The 21,611-nt window shown below is 37.8% G+C and overlaps 1 protein-coding gene across 2 annotated transcripts; it reads right to left on the reverse strand.

Annotated features, from left to right (window-relative positions):
* Positions 1 to 1,189: 1,189 nt before the first annotated feature.
* Positions 1,190 to 20,076, reverse strand: ptena (phosphatase and tensin homolog A). Of its 2 annotated transcripts, XM_048191202.1 has the most exons (10): positions 19,333 to 20,076; positions 15,316 to 15,400; positions 15,072 to 15,116; positions 14,943 to 14,986; positions 11,483 to 11,721; positions 11,190 to 11,331; positions 10,467 to 10,535; positions 8,208 to 8,374; positions 7,488 to 7,811; positions 1,190 to 2,334 (listed from the first exon to the last, which is right to left on the reverse strand). In XM_048191202.1, the coding sequence occupies exons 1-10, from the start codon at positions 19,415 to 19,417 to the stop codon at positions 2,149 to 2,151; spliced, it is 1,386 nt and encodes a 461-aa protein (XP_048047159.1). In that variant the 5' UTR covers positions 19,418 to 20,076; the 3' UTR covers positions 1,190 to 2,148. The 2 variants fall into 2 exon arrangements, with proteins under 2 accessions (XP_048047159.1, XP_048047160.1); XM_048191203.1 differs by lacking the exon at positions 10,467 to 10,535 and having other exon boundaries at positions 19,333 to 20,075.
* Positions 20,077 to 21,611: the final 1,535 nt, after the last annotated feature.

The following is a 21,611-nucleotide window of genomic DNA, read 5'->3' on the forward strand; positions in this document are numbered from 1 at the left end:
TAATATTCATGTTAACTAATAAATAGCAAATATTAAAATTTCTGTGTTATATTTTACACTGTTCAAAAGTTTTGGGTCAGTAAGTTTTTTTTAATGAAATACTTTTATTCAGCAAGGATCCATTAAATTGATCAAAATGGACAGTAGATATTTATATTGTTACAAAAATGTCTATTTCAAATAAATGCTGTTCTTTGAAAATTTCTATTCATCAAATAATCCTGATAAAATGCATCACAGTTTCCACAATAATATTAAGCAACACAATTGTTTTCAGCATTGATAAAAAAGAATAAGAAATGTTGCTTGAGCACCAAATCAGCATTTTAGAATGATTTCAGAATCAAGTACATTTTAAAATAGATTATCAAAAAAAAGTTATTGTAAATTGTAACAATTTACAGTATTACAGTTTTGCTGTATTTTTGATCAAATAAATGCAGCCTTGACAAGACTACTTTCAAAAACATTAAAAAGTCTTATAGACTCCAAACTTTTGAACTGTAGTGTATAATTTTGTAATAATAATTAAAAAAAAAAACTATAATTTTAAATGGTACAAGTGAATTTAGGCATAACAACATTGTAATGTACAGTATGAAGAATATAAATATTCATTTTCTGAAAATTACTTCCTGAAGATTACACTTAAAGGTAATTAGTTCACCCAAAAACAAAAATTGTCATTTTCTCACCCTCAAGTGGTTCCAAACCTGTATGATTTTCTTTCTTCTGCTGAACACAAAAGACGACATTTTGAAGGTGTCGGTAACCCAACAGATGATGGGCCCCATTGACTTCCATAGTATGGAGGGGGGGAAAAGAAAAAAGAAAAACAACTACAGAAGGCAATGGGGCCGATCAACTGTTTGGTTGCCGACATCTTTTGTGTTCAGCAGAAGAAAGAAATTCACACAGGTTTGGAATCACTTGAGGGTGAGTAAACGATGACTATCCCTTTAAAGTGTTGTTAAATTATTAGTGCTTTTAAAAATTAAGTTTAAGCGCGCGTTAGATGACGGCTAATGTAAATGTAAAATACGAGAAAATTAGCATGTACTAAATATCTAACTGATAAAGAACACATGGTACTTACATAGTGCTTCGCTAAAAGTTCTATTAAAAAAAAAAAATTACAGCTTGAGGTTTCGAAACCGATTTACCTTTGTGAATTGATCTCAGACGACCGTTTAAGAGAGTTCTGACACTTCTGTTTTAATAAAAACACATCATATAGCATTTATTAAACATGGACACTGACTCCAATGACATGCACACCAATTTATCCTTTAAATGTTGAGTGTTAACATTATTGCAAACACTGTTTCCCTGCGCTTTCATGTATTATATTTTTTTATTATCTTAGGATAAAAAAGAAAAAATAAAGAAAAAAACATCGACAATTACATGGGATGTCGTGTTTTTCTGCATAATTTATCGTTATACACAGTGGGGGGAGGGGGAGTGGGGCGGGTCGGGAGACTAGGAAAAAGGAACGCTGGCATGCCGTAGCCTTTGTACAACAGCCTGAAGGACTACGTACACCAGCACACACTGTGCAGGAAGGGGTCAAAGGTCTTAGCGCCTGCGGACAGCACGAGAAGCATTCACAGTAAGGAGGGGAAGAGCGAGGGAGAGGGGGAGAGGGTGATTGCAGCACTGGCCTGGGTGAAGACAGGGAGAAGGAGAGATATGTGGTCTGCTCTACCTCTCCTCCCCTCCCCTCCCCTCTCCTCGCCTGATTGCCTAGATTTTTATCGTCTTTGACACAAAAAAGGGATTTTATTTACACAGAATAGCTACAGGACCCTCCCTCCCACCTCAGGCAATGGTGTCGTTATCCACACACAAAACTCATCAATCAAAATGAAGTAAAACAATGTATTGGTCAGGATATTTTCTTCATTATGATCAATGGCGTTCGACATGACTGTCCTCGAGCTGTTGGAGGGGTGGGGAGGAAGGGTCCTTTTCTCTTCAGTTTATTTTCAAGTTTTCTCCTTTTTTTTTATTTCACTGGTGTTGGTTGTTTTTTCTTTTTGTCCGGCATGTATTTGTGTGTGTGTGTGTGTGTGTGTGTGTGTGTGTGTGTGTGTGTGTGTGTGTGTGTGTGTGCGTGCGTGTGTGTGTGCAGATGCCAAAAAGTGTTCAGACTTTTGTAATCTGTGCGTGCTGTTCCTCATCAAAAGGTTCGTTTTCCGGGTCGGAATCAGTGGTGTCTGAATACCGGTAGTGATCTGGTTCATTATCACTCACATCCGGAGTGACAGAAGTTGAAGTGCTCGCTTCTGAGTTTGAGGGCTCCTCCACTGTCTTGGTAAAGTACAACTTCACCTGAGAGAGAGGGGCAAAACACAGGGTAAAATAAATAAGAGTCCTCTGGAGTACAAGTCAACTTATTTTCTTTTTATGTACACTACCGTATAAAAGTTTGGGTCTGTAAGCATTTTTGATGATGTTGAAAGAAGTCTCATATGCTCATCAAGGCTGCATTTATTGGATCAAAAATACAGTCAATTATATTGTAAAAATGTTTACAATTTAAAAAAACTTTCTATTTTAATATTTTACAATGCATTTTATTCCTGCGATGGAATTTTCTGCAGCAATTTACTCTAGCCTTCAGTGTCACATGATCCCTTTTGCTGTACAAGAAACAACTTTTATTATCAATGTTGAAAACAGTGCTGCTTAATATTTTTGTAGAATTTTTTTTTTTTTTTCAGGAGTCCACATTAATTTAAAATAGAAATAACATTAAATTAGGGCTACAACAACTAATCAATAATAATCGATAATGAAAATTTACATGCACCCAAATAATCCATTTGTAATTGGATTGACTGCTCAATCAGATTGAAAAACGTTCATGTAAACACCTTAATCGATCCGAACGAAATTTCGATCGGATTGGAAGGGGTGGTTTATTCCTTTTCTAATCCAATCCTACAGCAAAAAATGACCATGTAAACGCTTGAATCTGACTACTACGTTTTAAAACAAGAAGGGGAGCCAATGGATATCACACAAGAAGCAATGTGCAAACTTTGCTTAAGAGTTATGCCGGTGAAAGTCTCAACCTCAGTCAGTATTCACTACAGAAATTGAAAGTAAAAAGTGATGGAGCTGTCTGACGCTGCATTAATGGAGCATATTCTCTCAGAGACGAATTTCAACATAATATGCTGATAACGGTATATAACTGTCTTAATTTATTCCATTATTTCTCTAGTGGCAGTACATATAGGCTAGTGAAACAAATGAGAATAACAGTATTTCATGTTAAACAGTTTTTTTTTTTTTTTTTTAAGTCGCTGCTTGAAGTAAAGCTTTTTTGATTGAGGTGTTAGGAAATATTATAGCCCACACTCTTAAAGGGTCATGAGATGTTAACATATATGTATAGGCTGCACATCATTGAAAACACTAAAGGTACTCAATGTTTTTCATAAGTGAAAAATAGTTAGTTTTGCATTTTTCAGAGCGATTTCTGTCTTCCGGTTTGAAAAACTGAGTCGGAGCAATGTCACAAAATCTGACGTAATCGTGTACTTTCGGCCCAAGTATGGGCATGGTCGAACATGCTGACGTAGACGGTTTCGAGCGATTCTCGACATATATTCATGACATAAAGCTCATTTAATCCAATCACTGCGCTGTAGTATGCATAAGATTATAATCGCGGTATTATGCATGAGGAAGTATCACTTTTCTCGCCTCAGTCTCTTGTCATTCAGATACATAACGTTGGTGTTCGTTTCCTCAGTGCTACAACATAATGCGTTTTCCTGAAACACGGTTTGTGTGCATGTGGATTGTTTTGCTGTAATCTTCCAGCACAAATGGAAAATATGTTCGCGTGAGATTGCATTACAGCAGAGAATTCAAATGTCACAAAAGTGCGGCTCATTCACCTCTGCCTGCTCTAGCTGCGTTCAAACACGTGAGCCGTAGGCACAGCAGCACGAGTGTTGATTTGTTTTTTGCTCGCGATGCGGTCAGAACTGGAGTTTGAATACGAACACGTGAAAAATACGATTGGTATGATATACACGCGGAGCGCGCATATGCTCTGTTTCAGCGCGGAGCTACGCGATGAGTTTAATAACACTAGCCACGTGGATCATAGCCCATACAGAATAAAGTATCCGTGTTTAAAGTTATTTCACACATTCTCCTGCACCAAACATTAACCAGCACGGTTACACATTATTCTGTATAATGAGTGTGTTTTATGTCTGTGCTTCATTGGTTGTTCTCTCCCCTCTTCTCCCCCTCTACACTCCCACTTTTCCAGAGCTTTACACGCCCATTTTAACAGACTTTTTTGAGCCTTGAGGTGTGAACGACCAGGGTAAAACAGGGGGGTTTCATGATCCTTGAATAATTTTAATTATAGGCCTATAATTCAATAAACCTAAAAAAAAAAAAAAAAAAAAAAAAAAATTAAAAAAAAAAAAAAAATGTACAAATGTACAATTTTCAAAGATAGCTAATAGCCTAATCTTTTATTATCCTCACAACACATATAATATTAATTTAATAATAAAAGAAGCTGAACCTAATAGTTATAATAGACTAGAAGAATGTAACAGGCCTACATTAATTGGAAATACCAAATCCTCTTAATATCGCCTAGATTTTATGCTTTTGACAATATCTCTGGCTATCGTCGATACATGATCATCGTGTGTTGACGCAACCCGGGTTACCGCAAGTGTGATTGATATGACGTCACACACGCAGAGCGCGTGCGCAAACGTTTTAATCGGAATGTATGTAAAACACAAACATATATTTGAATCAGATTACAATGTTTAGGGTACATGTAAACACATCTGCAAATCGGATTCAATTAATTCGGATTGATGAAAATTGGTGCATGTAAACATAGCCAATGAATGTCATTATCGTTTAAACACAAATGCCCACCGTTCACAGAAAACTTTCACCAGTCACATCAAATTAGATCACTGAATAAAGCATTTCTATTAGGGCTGGGACAATACATCGATTATCCATTTGTGGTACAATGGAATAATCTGGAAAGATTCTGATATTTTCCGAATGCATTGCAATTCTCTCGAAAAAAAATTGAGCTTAGTTTTTAACAGCAGATGGCACTTTTTGCTTTAGAAACATATGTAGTGTTACTCTGCTTGCTTCCAGTTCCTTTACACACACAAAGTTTGAAAAGGTTGAAGCGATTTACAAGAGTGTTTGCAGTAGGCAGTATTTACATTAATCTCACGTCATAAAAGCATTCTGAGTCGAGGTGCAAATGTATTTAACCACTTACATGACTCAGCCGAATGCACAAGTACTCTCCAGCAGCCTTCTTCGTGAGCATTTGAGTGTGCTGTTAAAAACTAGCCTAGAGCACAATCTGCTGATAAAACTAAGCTCAGAATCGATTCGAGAGGAAAAATATCAGGATTGAAATATCAGATTACTGTATCCAGAGTGAATGTGTGTGTTCCTCTTATTTGTTAAACGTGCCCTAGAATTAAAAATTGAATTTACCTTGCCATAGTTAAATAACAAGAGTTCAGTATATGGAAATGACATACAGTGAGTCTCAAACACCATTGTTTCCTCCTCATGTAAATTTGATTTGTTTAAAAGACCTCAGAAGAACGGGCAAATCTCAACATAACACCGACTGTTACATAACAGTCGGGATCATTAATATGTATGACCCCAGTATTTGCATATGCCAGCTCATGTTCAAGGCATTAAACAAGGGCAGCCAGTATTAACGTCTGGATCTGCACAGGTGAATCAACAGACTAGGTAAGCAAGCAAGAACAATAGCGAAAAATGGCAGATGGAGCAATAATAACTGACATGATCCATGATAACATGATATTTTTAGTGATATTTGTAAATTGTCTTTCTAAATCTTTTGTTAACATGTTGCTAATGTACTGTTAAATGTGGTTAAAGTTACCATCGTTTCTATCTACCATCGTATTCACGGAGACAAGAGCCGTCGCTATTTTCATTTTTTAAACACTTGCAGTCTTTATAATGCACAAACACAACTTCATTCTTTATAAATCTCACCAACAGTGTGTAATGTTAGCTTTAGCCATGGAGCACCATCAAACTCATTCAGAATCATCCAAATAAATACCATATTTGCGCGATTAGGCATGCTGCATGACGAACACTTTGTAAAGATCCATTGTGAGGGTTATATTAGCTGTGTGAACTTTGTTTATGCTGTTTAAGGCAAGCGCGAGCTCCGGGGGAGGGGAGCACAAGGATTTAAAGGGGCTGCAGCCTGAATCGGCTCATATTTAATGATGCCCCAAAATAGGCAGTTAAAAAAATGAATAAAAAAAAAAAATAAAATAAAAATCTATGGGGTATTTTGAGCTTAAACTTCACAGACACATTCAGGGGACACCTTAGACTTATATTACATCTTTTAAAAAGACGTTCTACGGCACCTTTAACACTGAGTTTGTGTCTTTATCTTTATTATTAACTTCATTTTTAATGTAGGGATTTAAACTGTCCTTTTTCTTTATAGCTCTTCCGCACATCTCTCTTTTGCATATAGCACAGATTATAGATAAGCCTATATTCACTTTTTGTTTTTATAGCAGTTGGCACATTTGTTTAAAGGACAGCATTGGGCAGGATGTGGAATAGTGTGTTTTGTCAAAATAAAAAAAATGAAAAAGTTAATCAAAGAAATAATAGGCCAACTAATCGATTATCAAAATATTCCTCAGTTGCAGCCTTACATTAAATAATGTCTTTACTGTTACTTTTGATCAATTTAATGAGTCCTTGCTGAATAAAAATTCTACTGACCCCAAACTTTTGAATGGTATGGTGTGTATGTATATGAATATAATTTGCAGTCATCCATGATTCACTTAACAAAAGATAAAAATACTGAGATAAAGAATAATATTTGGCCAGTCATGTGATCAACACCCTAAACCCAAGATGATAAATAAAACATGACTAAGTGTACATCATTTTAAACAAAATTACTGAAGTTGCACGATTTAGTCGAAAACTTTAAATCATATTTTGAATTGTGATTTAAACATTTAAAACCCCACACTGCTGCAGTCTCATATTGCGGCAATATTCAAGCAATCTTGTCTCCAATCTCCAAATTAAGTCATGTTTTGCTGCCAGCAGAAAGAGTTATTAACTTTATTCATATATTAGAATATTAGATTTATGTCACAATGTTTTCACTTTCACACAATTTGGTTAAAATCTTTAAGCATTTATTTTGGCAGAAACCTAAAGCAATACCTTTGAGTTTCAGTGTGAAACTGACAATATTTTTATATACTTCTCATTCAAAAATCTGGTGAAATGCAATCATCTCTCTCTTTTTTTTTTGGAGGGACTCGGATTCCTGTATTTTGAGTTTTATAACTTTGCGTTCATACTGTATTTGGCCATAAAGCTAATTTGAGTGATCTACTGTTCAGCGTTGAACAGCGTTTCCTCACCTTGAAGTTGGGTGAGAAGTATCGGTTAGCTTTGTCCTTATTGGCCTTATCCAAGTCATTCTTCGTTAAGGTAAGAATCAAGTAGTCTTTATCTCCATCCGCAATTCCCGCTCGCTCTCCTCCCCTTTCTGCGCCCTTTTCTCTTTCAAGTCCCCCCGCTGCGTTTCCTCTCTCCTTCTCTCTCTCCCTCTCTGCCGGAGAGCTCTGGCTCTGAGAGGAGAGGCTGTCCACGTCGTTGACCACCGACCCATTCTCCACTTTCTCCCCAGCTTCTTCGGGACCCGGGATGAAGAACGTGTTTATCCAGAAATGGAACATTTTATCCTGCGCACGCACACAAGCACACAAGCAAAGGTTTACATTTGGGCATTGGATGGCCATAAATAGCAAGTGTTTACAAACACAAATACACATTCCAACAACTGCACTTATAAACACATTTATATAGAGCACAGAAACACAAACACAAGCCCAGGACAGTAACGCTCTGTTGGGAGGGAAAAAAAGAAATTGAGGAAGAAAACATTCAGAACACACGTAAAAGCACGTAGTAGCTGCTGAAGCAGAGACCAAAGACAAACAATAGGAAAACCACAAACCACCAGAAGGCAACGTCTCTCTGCAGCCATGGTAACGAGGGCAAGATCCTGCGATATGATGTACCAACGAGATTATGGTTTTAAGAGGAGGTCACAGGTCAAAGCTTACACGAGAACTTACCTTCTTCATCATCTTGCTCTGTTTGTGGAAGAATTCCACTTTGATGTCGCCACAAACCGGAAGAGGCTGAGGGAACTCAAAGATCATGTGCTTCTCTTCCCTCCGCGTGTGGGCAGGGTTTGACGTGTGGATCTTTACCTTCAACTGATACACAACGAACTGAGGGTCTGTTTGATAGAACAGAGAGATGGGGAGAGTGAGAAAGGGAAGAGCAAATGGTGGACACAATAAATGAAACGAATAAAAGGTTAAGAGAAATTAAAAGGCAAGAAAAAAACATTGTATTGAGGAAAAGAGGAAAAAAGAAAGGGGTTAATAATCAAGGAGCCCACACTGAGTGAAATAACTCCACCCCCAGCTCTGACATCATCAGTCAAGACATGTCAGTGATTAGGAACGGGGTTGATGCAAAGGGAGAGAATATGCATCCAAGAACACATAACCAGCCGCCCAACCCCTGCATGCACCCAGCACAGTCAGCATGTAACACAGGGAGGTTCTTCTTTTAATCAAGTACACTAGGTGTGCAGTATGACAGTATGCCCTATAAATACACTACCATTAAAAAAAAAAAGTTTACTTTTTTTTTTTTAAGCAAGGATTCATTTAATTGATCAAATGTTTTTTTTTTTTTTTTTACTTTCTATTATTCAAAGATCATGTAGGGCTGGGCGGTATATTGATATATATTTTTTATGAACTATATAGAACAAGGCAATATGATTTATATGGATATAGCTACTTTAGTTTGATATTACAAGCGCATACTGTATGCATTTCCTTTATAATCATTAAAAAGCTGTCCCTCATCTTAGTTCATCGCGACCTCACAAAGTTCTGTTATAAGAAACGAAACTGATTGCGCAATGAATTTCTCATTTTTACATAATGTCTACACTGTATTTATTTTGTTATAACGAAAGGATTTTGCGAGCGTGGAGAACTCAAATTCCACTCGCCCATCAAAACACCAGAGTTTTTGTTCAGTGCTAACTTAAACACCTGATTGGCCATTGAGTTCAAGAAATCAATCGATATCTTTATGATTGGCAGCATTACTCAATGCTGCAAAACATGTTGTAAATAGAAACCTTACACACCGGATCGCTTGCCAAACCAATATGCTAATATTATGGAGAAACCTGATCCTAGACCAGCAGTTATGGGCAGCTTTTCCCTCTAAAAACAATCAGAAGCAGCACCAGACAGTAGTTTGAGTGAAAAAAAATTCCACGCGTTTCCATCTCCCATTATTCGCATTAACTTTTTTTTTTTTTTTCCCACACGTCAAGTCAAAAACCACCTCAAGCGAGCATAAAAACTTTTGTGAATTAAGGGATTTTTTTCTTCTGAAATTTGATGTTTTCATCACTCACTTCTGATGTAATACTTAAAAATGTGCATAAAAACAGGTTGATGGAAACATAGCTAATGCGTGTTCCTCTTACATTTAGGCCTAGTCTGTGCTATTTTTATTTTTTTTAGTTTAGCAAATTTAACTTCTGCTTTAAAAAAGGATTATTTTGGTTTTAAATTGTAAAGTTGTTGATACAATGTTAGTATGTAATTTGATTTGATCTTTTTTTGCATGTGATATATAGTACAGCCTACATGGTTACATTAACTATATTCGTTTTCATAGCCTTCAATTTGAACGTTGTTTGCATAAAAACATTAGGCATGACATTAGCAATCCATGCATGTAATAAAAGCATAAGAAAATAAGTAACATTTTGCCGTTTTATTCAGAATTGTTTAAGGCTCTGGCAAGCAGGGTGAGGCCGAGAGCCTTGGGTACGGAGCGAGGAGAGTGGCGCAAGAGCTAAACAGTCTCACAGAGGGGCGACGGCAGTGCAAGACGAGGGAGGACCAGGCCTAGGACATTTATGTTGGTGTTTTGTGTTTATATGCATCCGTGAAGGGCTACCACTTACTCCTACATAATGCCAATTTTAGGTCATACCACTCACCTAATGCACAACAAATTTATTCAGAGTAACTTGATTAATTTATAATTCTATCATTATAGTTAAATTGCTATTGCTTTTGTTCTTGATGTAAAGAGTACATCTCTATGGGTTTTTAGAGAGGATCAAATATTTAGGATTTCTCTCTACTTTATGTTTCTAGGCTCCTGCCTGAAAGAGACTAGAGCAATAAAAGCTATACTGAACTGTACTGAATGCTGCACAGGGCAGGGCCTGTCTGACATTTAAAGATGCTTCTCTTAATAGTAGTAGTGAAGTAATGCTGTTTTACCCCAGTGCCAGCTGCCTTTCTTGAAGCCCTGGGGATTCACCTCACTCCTGTTTTTAACAGTATTGTCCCCTTAGAGAGAGAGAAGGAAGTAAAAAAAAAAAAAACACACACCACCATTAGCCTGACCAAGAGCTCAGCTGCACCACACTGGCCTTGTCAAAATAGCCATCTCTACACACACATACACACAGGTCTGGAACTCTGGAATCTACCTCTGAATCATGGGAGTTCTGAGACTGACTCTGCACTTTTAATTCCAATTTTTTAAAAAAAATGAAGAACTTCCCAAAAATAGCAGTAATGTAGGGTGCTGTTCGGGTTGGCGTTCAGCCTGGCTGTGGCGAACGTGAACAAAACATGAACTAGCACACTATGTATGAATAGGGGGAGGAGAGGACAGAGGGCACGATCTGTGATGTCATTATATGTGAGACTGTGGTGGGTGGCAGGAGCTGATATGTCGAAACAGAGTTCTCAGTGGAAATTTTTAAAGAAAAGAAAACAGGAACAGAGAAAGACAACATACCCATGAGTGTTAGAGTGTTAAAGACAGAGTCAATAGATGTGGTACAGGGTTAAAAAGACAAACAACAGCAGCTCCTTGTGAGTGCAACCACAACCCATGACAGCATAACCAACGTCAGTTACATCAAAACATCTCAGCGTTCAAAAATGCTTAATTGCAACACCATTTCAAAAAGGTTAAAGGAGAGTAAGACTTACTGCATGTGCCACCACTGAACATGGGCAGAGTCTGGAAAACCATTTTATGGAAGAGGAGAGCAACGGGTTTATATTCCAGCTTGTTCTTCAGCAGGTAGCTGTAGTAATACACATACCTGCGCTGGCTGGGAATGGTCACCCCCTGAAAAAGAAAAAAAAAAAGGCTCAGTAGGTCAACAGAAAAAGGTTTTGTTATCTGTTAAAACCCGGAAATGAAAATTAGCTGTGATAACTCATCGACGCAACCGCGATTCCAGAGTGAAAATAGAATGCAGAACTAAAGAGCATTGTACCTTTTTATCCCTGGTCCTGACTTCCCCATAAAAGTCCAGTGCCTCTTGTGCCTCTGAGAACTTCCTACGATGCAACAGGTAGGCGCATATCATGACCCCCGTGCGACCTTTGCCTGCCTTGCAGTGGATGGCCGCCACGTGGTTCTCGTCCTCAGACAGCCACTGGTCGAGATCCTCGCAGAAGGGCTTAATTAACTCCAACTGTGGCGGGTTGTGGTCCTCGAAGGGATATTGTGCCACTGAAGACACAAAAAGATTTCAGATTCCAGAATCACCTTTATAGTCCTTCAGAAGAGGACAGGAATGAGAATACTGGGTTAAAAATCACAAACTTCACCCAAGAAGTGCAAAAACGTGTCGGTAATAGAGGTGGCGCAGTATCCCAGTATTGATATCATGAAATATTGATACCATGTTAATAATAAACATGAGATAATATGGTAAATCCAGGGCCAGTAACTATCTGGTTGACACTCAAACACAGTAGTATTAGACCAGCGCATTGCTACTACTGCAGCACAAAATCATGTTGGAGGAGATGAAAGGCAGAAGCAAGAAAAAAAAAGTTGCTTCTGTAGGAGTTTTTTTGGATTCAGTAAAAAAATATGCAATGTTAGACACCCAGTGAAAAATTCTAAATTGTTAAAACTTTCAATAAATATTGCAATAATCTTGTTACCATGAATTCATTTGGAATTTCTTTTCTCATGAAAATGTGATTATATGACAGCCCTAACCAGTAACTAAAACAGTAGGGCTGGGATTTGACACAAATCGAAATTCAATTCGATTTTGATTATTTTGGATATGTATCAGGTACAGTGCAAGGCAAATTTTCTCAAGGAAAAAAAATCTCAACTAATGCTATAAACTATACAGGGAGTCAGTAAATACTACATTACTATAATATTGAAAGTAGAGATGCTCCGATCAGCATTTTTGGGGCCGATCACCGATTACCGATCACCAAGATCATGATCTGCCGATTGCCGATCACTGCCGATCATAGAATGGCAGGGGAATGGGAATCTTTTATCTACAATCTAGCAGAGTTTGCACCATTTGTAGAAAAGAAACTAACTCTAAATTAGCTGTATTGAGAAAAAAAACTTAGTTTTGGATCTGATATAGTTGAGGAACCAACTATATCAGATCCAAAAAATAAAATAATGTAAGCTACTGTATGCCAATGCCATCCTTCCTAAATAACAAAGCAGAGAAACAAGGAGGCCAAGCAGATAGTTACCAACCAAATGAATTCCATAATTCTGAACGTGATATCTTCGTACTATCCTTGCTGTATGGTTCACGTCGTTTAAATGCACCACTCAAGCCTCGTTTACACTGCACGCGTGTGCGGTGCAGCTACCGGAGCTGATACGCGGCCACTCTAGTCAATGCTCGTGTTTACACCAGCCGCGCCGCTTCGCTAAAGATAGGCGCCTCGCCTATTTTTGACGGACGCCGCGTCCAAGACGCGCAGCTCAAATACAAAATAAAAACGTAAAGTTAGCCGTTTGCAATGTATGTCGTGATGAAATCCCTCGAGGTGGAAGCAAGCAACATCATTTTAACACCACTAACATGATTAGGCACCTTAGAACACGCCATACAACTGAATATGCAGAGTATGAGAAACTAAACCAGCCGAAGCCAACAACATCCCCATCCCTCAACCAGCCGACAGTGTGTGAAGCCTCGTTTACACTGCACTACAATGCAAACGGCTAACTTTACGTCTTTATCGGACACTTTGAAAAACTTCCAGACGGGAGAACTCATGTTGCCACTGACAAGCTCCGCTCTGCTGTGTACCTGTGCGCCGTGCATGCACGTGTGAAAAAGTCACGCGAGTAATTTACGTCACGTGATCGGCTTTTTTGATCGGCGCTTTTGGGGTTCGCCGATCAAGCTATTTTTAGCCAATATCGGCCGATCATGATCGGTGGCCGATCATGATCGGTGGCCGATCAATCGGAGCATCACTAATTGAAAGCTAAAATGAACTGTTTTGTAAACAAACCCTTAAATTACACACAAAGGAAGTTTTTATAATAATAAAGTTATAATACTAACTTTATAATTAGATAATTATGTTTTTACTACAAATCACTTTTTGAAATATAAAAATTTAAATAGTGGCTGTGATAGAAACATGTCTAGCTGACTAATGAGTTTATGTTCACATGATTATTGATTTCAGAATTGATATCAATTCATAAAAATGAGAATCGATTAAAATCAACAAATCAATATTTTTTTTAGCCCAGTCCTATAAAACAGACATCAAAAGAGTTGCTTTCTGTTTAAAATAAACAGTAGAATAGCTTATGAAATTCAATACATTTATAATAATAATAATAATAATAATAATAATAATAAAAATGCAAACTCATTTTCAATATTTCAGGTTTCAAAAAGACATGACACCATCAAGTGTTGGCTTGCTTGTCACAGGTCACTGCATGTGATCAGCACAGCCCACAAAACTATCATTATTAGCAACTAAAGCTGCCTGATGACTTCCTAATGACTGATTTGGTATGAGCCATGAGTCATTTAAAAATATAACAAAATAACAGAACTGAAAAAGAAAAAAAAAAAGAAAAGAAAAAAAAGTGGCATTTTGGGGTTATGGAAACTACAGTTACCATGATAAACACAAATACCAACATGAACTGTTGGAAATATGGAAATATCATACCTGCATGCAAATCCTTCCCAGCCAACACACAACATACCAGTTACATAATTTATTGGTACTTTTTGGTAATTTCATGACTTACTAATTGACAATATTACAACGTTGCATTGTAATTTCTTTTGCTTTTTGTTTATAATGAAGTGATATACAGCACACGCCGCCACATTTGCACGTGCAATTGAAGAGTGTGTGCTATAATCACAGTACTGACAGGACAGGAAGGTTTGTTTTTCTTAGGTGAGAAGTAACAAGTTACAAAAACAACGTTAGAATAATGACACTGACATTTCATCTGACAGCAGATACTGAATCAGGACAACACGTTTTTCTCAGCCACTCTTTACTTAAACTGTATCTCTGACAGAAGTGTCAACAGCTTTCACGCATATCTTTCAAAATAAAACACAGAATTACGTTTGTTGTCGTTTCTTTGACTGCAGACTCTGCGACCCACATTTGCGTCATGACCCACCAGTTGAGAAACATTGGTTTAGATGTTATCATGTGCGGCCCCTCATCTTTTTCTGAAGTTCTGTATCATAATCAAATCTGTGGCTGTCATATATGACTATGACAAAAGCTGTGTAGCATATTCTAGCCTTAAAATCAAACTCAATCACTTCCATTTGTCTTCCATTTACGTATAGCAAAAAGAGGTATTATGGGCAAGTACTCATGTCATCACATTTCACACACAAACACACAAAAAAAAAAATCACTTAAAAATCATTGTGAAATGGAAGTAGATGTACTCACCCCTACAGTTGAATTTGGATGCGTCATAGTGTCGTTCAGCACATCTGGTAAGAAAAGCACAAAAGTTTACTCAATTTCCTTACAATAAACACTTATCTATAACTTCTTCAAATATAACTAAATACTTACAGGTTATAAATTTTATAATGGTTCTTATGCTTCGAGTCAAGAAATCTGGAAGGAAAAACATCACCATATGAGAAAGACTGAAATGTCACTATTTTTTTCCAAAAAGCAATCAGATAAAACAATTTAGAGGTTGTGATTTAGATAATATTTCATGTTAACTTATAAAAACACTTGATTTGTCAAATATACAGTAAGACAAGAGAAAAAAAGTTAAAGCATTTTAGGTGTCTCCAATTAGACTTACCTAACAACATCATCGATGTTATTGCGATAGACTCCCTCCAACCTCTCAGCGGGAAAACCCATAGCAATAATGTTGGGATATATATCTGATATGCTTGTTAAGAAAAATAAGGACATATACAGACTGCACATCACTTCATAAGTCTGAAGTTCAACTCACTCACAAAGAATAATTCATCCACAAGTGACCACAAGCAAAACAACATGAACATTAAAAATGTCAATACATACATGCAGCAACATAAATAAACAACAGTATTGCTTATTTGGACAGATTCCCCAGAGTGTCATTACATGTCTGGTAAAATTGCTGTAAATCAGCAATGTTCCCATGGCCTGTACCTTACCAAAGACTTCAAAACCAACAAGGAGAAAACAAAAGCAAAACATGTGATACAAAAGCTCAGCTGTCTGTATAATGTAAATGTCACTCTCACCATCATTAGAAGTTGACCTTTTAGCAAAGCGTCAGACTGTAGGCGCAGGAGTGTCTACACTTTCCACCTACACAAAACAGGTCAAACAGTTTCACAACCCTGACCTAGACCAACCAGGTCAAAGGTGAACAAGCAGCCACTGCACTCAAATTAGGGTTGCACAATTTATCAAATTTCTGATCGTGATTACAATGACGGATGTCACAAAAAAAAATTTCCACTTACATTATTCTACATGCTTAAGATGAGTTTTTTTATTATTGCAGGTTATCTTAAGGGCTTTTTCCATTGTTTTAATTTTAGTATAACAATCTAATACCATGCATATTTTTACTTTTTTTTTTTTTCCCCGAGACATTTGAGGCTTAATGCTGTAGAAAAGCAATAAAAGTTTTTCAGGAAGAGTGTTTCCAGCTTGTTTATTTTTATATAAAAATATGGCATGCAGACACTTCAAACAATGGTATAAAGCTATTCAAAACACCACTTAATGTCAATTGTGAAAATCGTAATTAATAACCGCAAATACAATTTCAAAGGAATAATCGACAACTATGATTTTTGTCAATCATGCAGCCCTAGCTCAAATGCAAGTCGATACTTAATCACGCAATTTTTTTTGTGTTTGTTGTGTTTTTGGACCCGGCAAGACAATGCAGTCTCCTTACAGGGCTTCGTTCATGTCCATTCTTTCGTTTCTCACTTCCCTTGCTCACTGTGCATCTGCAGGCATTTTTACTTGTGCTCTCGCTCCCATGATGTGTGCAGACTCTGGGGGAGGTTCACACCTCAACACGGTTGAGAAAGAGGGAGAGAAGCAGGGCTTCTCGGTTCTGCTTGTTTCCTGTCGTACACTGTCAGAATAGAAAGCCAGAAGCTTTATAATTGGATGAGTCATGCTTATTTTTAGCCCAATTCCTTTAAAACGGTTAGCGACTCGTATATCATAACTAATGTTAAATAAATCTAAAGCACTAAAATAGCTGGTGTTCACAACCAACACAGACAGGACAAACCATAATAGACCCGAAAAAAGAAAGAGAAAGGTGGCTGAATTTGCACTGCATTGTACTGAATGTGTACGTGGAAGGGAAAATGTCATGTTTTTAAGGTAATCGCACTTAAGAATAAGACAGATGGCGATTCCAAGGACTCTCAAAGCAAAGTTGTGAGAATTTATGCCCCTCTGAAAACAAAACCAATAATCAAACTTCTTGCAAACAACCTGATTCTGTCAAATCAGTAACTACAGCAGATGCCCATGTTTCACAAGCCTTGACAACACTTCTGAAAAAAATGCGGAATTCACAGCTTCATGTCACTGAGCAAAATGATCCGGGCTCACAGGCAGGATGAAAGTATGCACAGGATGCACTGACTATTATTTTAATTTTATGCCCAATGACCAATCAATAGCTGACATGTATCTAATGTATACCATCAATAATTTCAAATGCAAAAAACAAACATTTAAACATGCAATATCAACCGATGCAATACACACACAAATATACATATATATTCATGAAAAGTAAAGATGGAATGAAACATCCATCAAGGCATGTTCATCATGTGTAAGTAATGCGTAGCAGACCACAGACAGAAGAACAAGGCATCTGCATCGCATCCTTCTCCCTCATCAGCTGCTAAGCAATATCTCAATGTCAGCCAAGTACAGTCACACTGATATAACTAGTGGTTTTGACATGTAAACCATTTACACCCAGAATGCTAAAACACCATCCCCACCCTTTCTGAACATAGCAGCATGCAAGAATTCTGACACGACACTTCAACCACACACAGAAGAAAAAAAAAAGAAATCTCAGAAAGCAAAGGCAAAAGTAGTGACACTGTGACTATTCAGAACACAATTTTTAAATCAGCAATTTAGAACACAAATTTAATGTCTCTGATGAGCAGACTAAGGCGTTAAACTCTGCAGCTCAGACAGCTTGTATGACATTTGACCTTTCCCAGCATGCTCAGTACTCCAGTGGTGTAGCTTTTCAGAATCAGAGGTGAGATTTACTGCAGTAATGAAAAGGCTATGCTGGACAACCAAGACCATCACAGAGTTTAATAATGACAAGCTGAAATTCTTGATAATTTAGAAAACACCAAAAAGTAAGATTTCGACCTCATTTATGGATCTGATAGATAGGTGACTCTTATACTTAAAATCTTGTTCCATTCTAAAACGACAGCAGGCCATTTACTGTCAAACACCTGACCTGCCACACTTCCTCAAATCTACAAGACTTAGCGGCAGTTAACTCCAACCGCTTTCTGCACAAAAACTGCACGAGAACAATCACATCTGCTTCTCTCTGCAAATCGTGAAAGTTAGGACCTCACGCTTTACCTTAATTCTCCTGCACCAAAGGTGCTTGCACACAGGGGCCAAATTGGTCAAACAAAAGGCCGCTTGATATCAACCAGATGAAAATGAGGAAGAGGTCTAAATGCTGAAAGCAAATGGAGATCTGTCATAATTCTTTTAACAGCCATGATGGGTTCACAACCAAAAGGGAATTTCCACCTTCTGTTTTATTGTCCATATAAATGCATTGGAAAATAAAATATTGCTTCCATTTTGTTGTGGATTGATGAAAGATACACATTTAGGCCAAGCTGATTAATCAGTAGATATCTGGACACTGAGACTCAGTTCAGTTTTATCAGTTCCTTATAGAACTGATAGCTTTGTCAATTGTAAGTGCTCTCTAATCATGGGTTTTTTAATGGCCGATATCGGTCAACCACTAAATAATAAATAAAATGTTTTAGACATCAGAAATATGATTGTCATTTATCATTGCCCTCAGCATTTGGACTTAACGACGAAGCGTGTTCCATGCCGACCTGAACAAATGATTGAGTAATTACCTTTTTGAAAGGCTAAAGATGTTTGACATTTTCTTGTAAAACGAACCAAGTCGGGCCTTCCATGGAGTCCTGGGTAATCAAACTTCTCTCCACAAGTGTGTTTGGAAATCAATTGATTCAAATATGGCCAAGAATAACAAGGTTAGAACACCCTCCACACTGCATTATGTTCACTGAATAGACCTTTCATGTCTTTACATGATCAATAGTACTGTCATTAGCCAGTAGAAGAAATCACAGATTTGTCAATACACACTGATTTGTGCAATCTCTTCAGCAAACTGTTGTCATTGTTGTGGCAAGCACATATAGGACCTGTCAAACAGCAAAACACATTACTATTCAACAAAATAATAGAGCATCCTATACTGTATGTAATATTGGCAATCTGGAAAGAGACTGTCTGCCATCACAGCCATGTAGCTGTCAAAGAAGAGATCTGACCATGGGTATCCTTCAAGAGAGGTTAAATCAATACAAGAGCGTCATGATCAAGCCTTTTTAAAAGGATTTGTCTAACATATAAGACATTAAACAATGAAAGACAGCTAAAAAGAAGAAGCTATACTAATAAATCATTCTCACTAAAACTTGACGTTCACAAGATACAACACACACACACACACACACACCACAAAATGTAAAAAAATAATACAAAAAGTAGTTTAGACAGTAAATACGAGTAAGGATACAAGTAAGGTCCAAATCGAAGCCATCCTCCTGGTACCTCCTCTTATTCCGACTGACTATTTCTTTAATTTTTGCAGTCATTGCCATGACAGCAGTTCAAAACACTTCAGTTTTATTCCGGTTTATTGTTAGAAAGGGGGTTATATTTGTTCGGGATGGTTCTGTGCCTCTCTCACCCTTGACTGTGTATGTGTGCGCGCGGGCTGGCTCGGTGGGTCTCTCGCAGACGGGCCTCTATCCGCTCCGGCGCAGCAGGCCCGACTCTCCCGGTCCCGATCGCTCAGTCCTCCGAGCTGCTGAAAAGGTCCTCCGATCCCGCGGCCCGGTCAAGCCGGAACGCATCCGATATAATGACAACAACAATAAAACAGAAGTCTGTGTGTCCGGCGCGCGCGCCGTGATCAGGTCCAGAGAGAGGAGCGAATCCTCTCCATCTCCGCGCGAAGAAAACACACTTGCGAGCCTTCCCCGACTAGCATCGCCCGCTAGCCACCACAGCTAAACCCCCCCTCCCCAAAACCCTCCTAACGAATGATCATCGTCGTCGCTGGATGGCCAAGTTGGTTCCGTGAAAAATGACAACTGACAGTCTCCACCTGAACTGTGTGTTAGATATGCGACGGTAGCCGTTGTAGAAGCGTGAAGATGTGCGGTTTATCGGCAGGACTCATCTCTCCTCAGGGTGCTCCGCAGCTCCGCTCTCAAACTGCCATCATGGCTTCCCACGGAGGAAAAAAGAACGTAGACCCGGCACGTTTAACCAGAGAAAAAAACATATCCTACCGCCAACGGCAGAACTAGTGCGCGGACGCGTGCCGTTTAGTGTTTTATTAAAGTCGCTTGAAAAAATATCAGCTAAGGAAAAAATTAAACATGTACCACACGCTGTGTGGAAGGAAAATAAGGTGATTTCCAAAACGCGATAGTAATATAGCGACGTTCACTTTGAAGGGCGGAAAGATATGAATGTGAGGATGTATGCAGTGCTTCTCCCTGTCAGAACGGTCACGTGCACGCACGGTGTCGGCACATTGTTTCGTTCCTTGCAGAGCGCTGGTCTCACCCCCACATACATCCAATAGTGTGAGTAACCTATATTTTCGTGGATGATTTTTACAGCGGAGTCTGTGGGGGTCGAGGGTCTCTGAAAGTACTCCAGGGGCCCCATGGAGAAGATTTACATGACTTTTCCTGGTCTAGAAGTCACACTTTTAAAATTAATTTATTAAAACGACATTTTAGTGATCTTGAGGCCCCTTGGAAATTTGCTGAGGCCCCGTGGCAGAACCACTAAACTAATGATTATTGATCAATTGTTGCTAGAATTATTGTTTATATGCTATTGTTAAGCAACATAATGTAGTGATGTTAATGGTTCTAAGTTATTAAAAATTGTTATTGAGAAGATCTAGCTTTTTATAACCTGGGTTGACAGAGAGCTTGGGTGGGGTTTCCTGCATCTATAATACCCCTGGTGCATTAGAGTTAGCAGGCCAACTTACAACCAAAAAACTACCCCATTAAACATCTTCAGCAGCATTTTTCTGAAATGCAAGCATAACTTATAAACTTTTGATTGCTGTATGCCAGTTCATGCATTTGATACCTTGAAAATTATATTTAAGATTAAACCTCTGTTGTTTTAGGTGTGTTTTGACCTATATACTTCTAATATTAAACTTCTAGTAATATAGTGAATGTATTAATATATTTATAGATAACCTGAGGGAGGTGGCAAAACACTTTCCTTTTAACTATTTATTTCTGATGGAGATTTTTTTAGGCACATAGGGTCGGGCCATAAGAGCTGGTTAAAGCATTGACACAGTAATAAACACAAGAACCACACTTGATGTTTAACAGGAACAGAAGAATGTGCTTTCACAAAAAAAAAAGCTAAGCAACATCTGAGAACCTTGAAGAATAAAGGAATAAATTCTGTAATTTGATTAACACGTTAAAGACCTTATGAATTTAAAATAAACGTTTTGTGGGGTTTTGAGGCCATGTATAGTGAATGCCTAAATGTTGAGCAAATTCACCTATAAAATTATATATACATGTTTACAGTAGCTGAATTGGGAATAGCAGACTAGTTTTTAAAGCAGGGTTATTATTGTTAAGTAAAACTATATATTTAAAAAACATTTCACACGGAAACATAATATATAAAATCATGTCTAAAATCAATACTAAAATAACATTGATATAATAAAGATGTGCCAGAAATAGTAAAATTAGTATGGTAGTATTCTACATACCACCTAACCTTCTTGTTTGA

This window comes from Megalobrama amblycephala, linkage group LG5, assembly GCF_018812025.1.
Source record: "Megalobrama amblycephala isolate DHTTF-2021 linkage group LG5, ASM1881202v1, whole genome shotgun sequence".
Taxonomy (NCBI): domain Eukaryota; kingdom Metazoa; phylum Chordata; class Actinopteri; order Cypriniformes; family Xenocyprididae; genus Megalobrama; species Megalobrama amblycephala.